This window comes from Helianthus annuus, chromosome 7 (genome assembly GCF_002127325.2).
Source record: "Helianthus annuus cultivar XRQ/B chromosome 7, HanXRQr2.0-SUNRISE, whole genome shotgun sequence".
Classification (NCBI taxonomy): domain Eukaryota; kingdom Viridiplantae; phylum Streptophyta; class Magnoliopsida; order Asterales; family Asteraceae; genus Helianthus; species Helianthus annuus.
The window spans coordinates 147,090,491-147,097,538 of record NC_035439.2 but is presented as its reverse complement, the minus strand read 5'-3'; the positions used below and the strand labels follow the sequence as shown (position 1 = coordinate 147,097,538).

At 34.3% G+C, this 7,048-nt stretch overlaps 1 protein-coding gene across 1 annotated transcript; it reads left to right on the top strand.

Annotated features, from left to right (window-relative positions):
• The first annotated feature begins 2,563 nt into the window (after positions 1–2,563).
• On the top strand, positions 2,564–5,514 carry LOC110867213. Its single transcript, XM_022116342.1, has 10 exons — positions 2,564–2,878; positions 2,954–3,170; positions 3,245–3,523; positions 3,656–3,891; positions 3,978–4,202; positions 4,300–4,392; positions 4,480–4,584; positions 4,666–4,971; positions 5,054–5,135; positions 5,510–5,514. Exons 1-10 carry the CDS (start codon positions 2,564–2,566, stop codon positions 5,512–5,514), a joined length of 1,863 nt encoding a protein of 620 aa, XP_021972034.1.
• Positions 5,515–7,048: the final 1,534 nt, after the last annotated feature.

Here is a 7,048-nt window from a genome sequence, read left to right as displayed (position 1 = left end):
AACTTCATGACCAAAAAACAATAAACATGCTGTCAAGTTTAAAAAACTATTATTTCATTATACACTTCTGCCTCTGATTTTACTATTTATTAACATGACTTAGCTCTGGGTCGCTTTTATATTTTTACAAACGCGAACCGAGCCGAGCAGGTTTACCACCGACTGTAGTTAAAATTATATTTCTTTTTTAGTCCGAACCACATAAATACGACGTTGCTGTGTGCGTCGCGCAGCCGATGACGATGTTGCGTGCGCCGCGCAGCCGACGCTGCAACCGCTTCTGCGCGCAGCCGACGCCAAACAACATAAATATGACTATGCTGTGTGCGTCGGGCAGCCGATGACGCTGCCGCGTGTTCCGCGCAGCCGACGCCGCTGCCGCTTGCGTCGTGCAACGATGCGTATATATCTTCATAATTATGATACATGGACATGACGGGTCCATTATAAGTAATAACGGTCCATTAAAGTTGTAATGGGTCATATACAACCGTATATAGCTCTGAGTCACCGTGTTTGATAATAATTTACGAGCATTGATTTTACTTCACCAAGTTTTGCTTAATCGGCCTTAATTGGTCAGCATTGACTATAATCCACCATCAACGACCTGAATCGACCAGCACCGGACCTAAAGCACCATCAATGATGAGGACTCGGGTTAAAATGGGACATATTTTAGTGTGGGTATTATAAAGTGCAGGTACGGTCTGATGCGTAAACAAATTTTTTTCTATTAACGACTTGAATCGACGAGCACTGGACCTATAGCACCATCAATGACCTTAATCCCCCATTGCCTTGAAAATTGATAACTAAGCCAACTACCATAAATTTACCATGCATAAATTGACCCTAATCGACAACCATTGATCATAATTGATAATCAACTACTATAATGGATCATCAATGACCCTACATGATCTCCATTTATATTATATTTTATTTTTTTCAAAAGGTGTTTTTATATGATCAGTTGAATCAAGGGCGTAGCTTTGTGGGGGCGGGAGGGGGCGGCCGACCCCCCGAACTTTTCACTCAGTAGTGGAGAGCATAAGTTTTCGTATAGAATTTTTGAGTATATACGTTTTTGACCCCCCGGTTTTATAGATTTTTTTTGTATATACGTTTTCGACCCCTCGGTCGGAAATCTCAAGCTTCGCCACTGAGTTGAATTAGTCGGGAATTTTTATGCACCCAAAGACGACCCGTTTGGTACCCCTTACCCTCACTGACTATAAATGCGTATAATTTTAGTTTAAATAAAATATGTTTCCAGTTTAATTTAATTATAAAATAGTATTGTGTATCTCATTGTAGTTTCCCTTATAATTTGATTAAACTTTTAAATTATATTGTAACACTCAAGATATTAAATAAAAGAATAATAAATGAATATAAAAATAAAAGAATAATAAATATAAAAAAGATTACATGTATTAACGGAATGAGCAAAATAGCTAATTAAAACTTCTAAAATTCAACTTTTTGGAATAAGCAAAATAACTGATTAAAACTTCTAAAATTCAACTTTTTTATTGGGCTCCCGCTCCTTTAAAGGGAATTAGGCGGCAGTTAACATTTTGATTTTACCCTCACTGTCAAACTGCAATAGCCAGGCCTAAATTCCAAAGGACGACTTGTTCAATCGCTAGAAGGATTCAATCCAAGGGTTTCGATTGGTTCAATTGCAACTCAAAACACCTTCAATATTAGGTCAGTAAATGGTAAAGAATAAATGATTATGTTCAATTGATTAACATGTGTGATTGTGTGTATATGTTCCGTGTTTGAGAGGTGTGTTTGTGTTATTAACGATCCAATTGATGTTTTTTGCTTTCGTAATTGTATGTACTTCTTCCACATATAATTGTATTTCCACTGCTATTAAACTGTAGTTTATGAATGTCGTTGCTTGCTAAAAAACCAAAGTGGTTGAAAAGATCTCATTCAAAGCACTAGGCTTTTAAGGAATATACAAATAGGATTTTAAGGGCGTCTGCTAACTATATTTTAAGTTATCATTACACATTGCTGATGTTATAGTTTAAATTATTAACCTATTCACAGTTAAATAGAGCATAATTGATGTCTCTATGGTGATACCTTGCAAAATTTGCTTTATCTCTATCGCGATTAGGATTTCATATCAGAGATAATTTAAAAGCCAACGGTTGCTTTAATTAACTCTGACAGAAATGTACAAAATAGACAAGTAAATGTTTTAGGCTTTTAGCGCAACCCACATGAACTGAATATTCTCTAGTTCAACCCGAACCCATTTTGACTAATTACCCGACTTCGCCTGATCCACCTATTTTTCCACCTCTATTTACAATAAGATAAAGATGTATCATGTTACCCGAAGTCTGAATTTGGCTGGTTGAAAAGGGCTTCAGCAGAGCTCTGAGTAGAGGAGCATAACAAACAACGTTTAATAATGTAAACTGCCCCATCATGAGTTTTACTTTTAACTTCACATTTACCATTCACAGCAAGTCAGTAAGTTTTGTTAATGGGGTAAATATTGATATATGTATTGTGTCTTTTTTGAATAGATATTATGGGTATGCGCAAGGGGCTACATATCATTTCTACGGACTTCAGTGAGACTGTTGAAGACCATGGTGAAGCCAATGTTGAAGACCATGGTGAAGCCGATGTTGAAGACCATGACACTTATGACAATGTTGAAGACCATGGTAAAATGCAAGGTTGCCAATCAAATTCTCATGAGGGTAATGAGTATATGAAATTAAGAGAACTTACGATTCAGGAGAATAATAAAAGACTAAGAGAATTAGGAATTAAAAACATCATAAATTCTCAGGCTAGTTTGGAAGAAAGTCAAAAAATGAAGAAAAAAACAGTGAAAAAGGTAATTTGGTTATCAAAACTTTATTTATTTTATTTTATATACACATGTTTTCTAATGAAAATAAATTTGTTATAGCAAAACCGTCCACAATATATTCCACCGATGTCTTCAAATAGAGTTGCTAATATAATGAAGCTACGTCGAGTCGTTGCTCCAAATGTCTCTCAAAAGCTTCCATCAACTTCAAATGCAACAAAACCAACAGTTACCATGAGTGAAATAATCAAAGGTAATAAAGAAGGAGCAAAGAAAAAGCTGGTTCTTGTTGATGAGGATGATGAGATGTTTCAAGGTATCATTTTGTTGTTCATAAAGTTATTTTAATTAATAGTATCTTTTATATTAATTTACTCTATATTCTTTAAGAAGCGGATATAGAAGTGGATGATGTTGGTCAACATGTGATACGAATGGCAGATCACGACTATTCTAACGATGAAGACAATGTTAATGAACAATTACAAGGCCCGGAAAAACAAAAGGCAACAAGTTCTAATATAAAAGGTAATAGTATAGGTAGGCGTAAGAGGCTACATATCACTTCTACAATCTCAACTGAGCGTGTTGAAGACCATGTTGACGACGACCATGATGAAGACCATCAAGTTTTTGAAACTCAAGGTCATCAAGCTAGTGAAATACAAGGTAAAAACTGTACACAATTTGTAATGATGTTTAGACACAAAATAATAGCATATATGTTTAATTTGTATTAAAATTTGTAAACTATTAATAGACCGTTTTTTGTACTTATTTTGTTTTTTTTTAACTTGTTAGGCGCTCCTAAAAGGGTTAGAGGCTATACAACAAAAGCTGAAATTTGGAAGATGGATAGTACAAAAAGAATAGCTGTCACATTCAACAAGTATGGAAAGCCTGTTGGGGCTGAAGCTAATGAACTTGTTCAATTCCTTGGTACGCTCGCGAGGATGGCTGATCATGTATCCATAGAATATTCTGACTGGAGGAAGGTTCCAATACAAAAAAGGGAGGACATGTATTCACTCGTTAAGGTATATGTGTTTATCGAGTTTCAAAATGTATTAGTAGTTAAGCTAAGAGGTATATTCTAATTTATATATATATTTTATGTTTGTAGTCTAAATTTGTTATTCATCCAAATGAAACAAACGAGATTAAAAACTGGATCTTGACTAGCATCGGAAGAAAATGGAAAGAGTGGAAAGGTTCGTTAAAGGCATGTGCATATGATCCAAGCCTTAGTGTTGATGAAATTGTGGCACAACAAGTTAAAAATGACGACCGAGTGAATCCAACTCAATTTAAAGAACTTGTTACTCGTTGGTTCACTTCGGAATATCAGGTAACAATGATGTAATGTTGATTTCTTATGAAATATATGTAATTATGGAATTAGATTAAAGAAATCTTGTCATGTATAACTTTACCATTTACCATAGAGTACATGCGGTGTTAAAAGATTGAGCCGCTCAAAGATGAAGGAGCCTCATGTCAGCGGGACAAAGTCTTTTGCTAGACTTGCCCATGAAATGGTATTATTCTAGCTTTTTTTTACATTTATTAATTTTTGAATATTTTTGTTTTTATTTCCCTTACTAACCATCAAACATAAATTATAGGCCGCGGAGAATAATGGTATACATCCAACACGAGGAGAAATGTATATAAAAACTCGCACTCGTAAAGATGGAAGCATTGTTGATGATAACGCTACTCAAGTTGTGGTAATGTATTTTAATGTTCTTATATATCATGGGTGTGTTTAATTTTCTTATGATTATCTATTTTGTTATCTGTTTAATTAGGCTTCATTAAAAAAAATTACAAATGACTCTACAATCACACCCGGCGATCCAGATGATTTTAAAAATGATGACTACTCAAAAGTTAAAGGCCCGGAGAAAAGAGGATATGTTCGATTAGTTGGAAGGATGCCAGCCGCAAAAAGTAATGGTGCTTCTTCGACATATGCACAAACTAATGATCAGCTAAAGAGTGTTATCCAAACGAACGAGCAGTTAAAGAGTGTTGTCAATGCTATGGCTATCATTTTCCAAGAACATATCCCCAACGCGAATTTGTCTTCGGTTCTTAGCAATATAAACATGCAGGTAATTTACATACATTACCATTATTTGTTCTTTTACGATTACATATTTATGTACCAGCTTTTGTTTGGTTTATATGTTTTAGATCCCCGGTATTGGTTCTTTGGTCCATAACAATTCTTTACCGGTTAACGAAATATCATCTTCAAGAAGTCAATATGATAATGGTAATCACTTTTAACTAGTTACGTTTTTTAGCTATTTCGCAATACTAAATGGATATGATTATGTTGTAATCTTGGTATGAAATTGATTAGCCAAAACTTTCCATTTTACAGGGCAAGAAAGTCGTTTGGACAATTGATCTTGAAGTTTTGTTGACATTGCAATTAAGGTAATATATTAGTTTTTTGTCTAACGTTTAGGTATTCGAGTCAATTATAAATGATTGTATGTTATATGTTTATTTTTTGTCTAATTGTTGGATGTTCACGCCATTTTTATACATGTTTTTCTTTTGAATCAAGAACAATGAGTTTAAAGAACTTTTAGAATTTTTTTAATCAATACTAATACTTGTTTATATGGTTGATGATTGCAGGCTAGATATCATGAGAAGCTTTGGAGCTAAGTTTTATTATACTGCAATTTCCACCAAAAAGAATGTTTAGACTCCTTGTTTAAATATTTAGAATTTGGAATATGTTAACTGTTCACGATGTTTTCCTAACATTTGACATATCTTTTGGATCGAACTTATTATTGAAGTTATGATATTATGAATTCTACATTTACAATTTTATCTTTTATTTTATATTTTATATGGTAAATAATGTAATTTTTATGGCAAAATTATATGCCATTAAAATAGTACACATATTTAACTCGAAACAGTTTTTACCAACACAATATTTCTGCCACAAAAAGATTTTTATATCGTGGCATAAAAAAGTGCCACTAAAACTAGTATAGATATGTGACTATGATTACTTTTTAAAGGCACAAAAATTGTGCCACAAAAATCTTTTTTTATATTGTGGCAAAAATTTAAGTGCCACTAAAAGCCCAAAAACTTTGTGCGGCAGATTTAAAAAGTGCCACTAAAAGGCTTTAGCGTCAGCACTTCTAGCGTCACTTTTTTGTGTGCCGCCTATTCCTACAAGGGCCTTTAGTGTCACTTTTTTGTTTTTTTATGGCACCTTTTGTGTGTCACTAAATGGCCTTTTTTGTAGTGCAGATGCTCAGATGGTTCTACAGCAACATATCCTCCATTCTGGGAAATTGATATGGTAGGCTATATCAAATTTTTTATTTTATTATATCCGTTTTTTATTAAATGAACAAGATATTGATGCACGACTCTCACTCTTACTCCACACCTATTTAAACACATCTTGGTTCACTACTCAACTGGCATCCCCCTTTTTTCTACCTCATGGCAAATCAAGAAAACAACATTCATCTACACGTTCATATCAACGTCAACAATTTCCAACCGGTTAACCACCCAAACCCACCCTCAGATAACCCCGAACCAAACAATTCACAAACTCGTAACCCCCCAAACCCGGTGCAACAGCCAACATGTGAAGCACCATTTAGCGGTTCAGGTCAGTGTGAGGCGGTTGATCCATTACCTAACCCCGATGAACAACAGCGTCCTTTGGACCAGATTATTCCACAAGAAAATTTGGCGGTTACTGCTGACGAGGACTCAAACGAGGAATTGGATTTCGAAAGACTGTACGATAAAGTGTGTTTTGAAGCTTATCGTGCGGAAATGGAAAAAGGGGTAGAGTATGATTCTGAAGCGGAAGACCATTCCGATTATTAGTTAAATGTCAGGGTTTTTTTTTTTTGAAATAAGACATTAAACGTGTTTGATGTAATTTTCCCTTTAATTTTTTTGCTAAGAATTTTTATTTTTTTATTTGCAGCATTGATTTAGAACCTAAGATTATTCACTTTTTGCAGGTATACATTCCTATACCTGACAAGGAACAAAATTGGTTGCTTTTTAAAATAAATATAAAGTCACTACAATTAAGAATTTTTTTTGCTAATACTTGTGACACGATTAATTGCGGAGATTCATTTTGCGTACACAGAAGAGTACATCAAATTGTTCTAGAATTTGAGT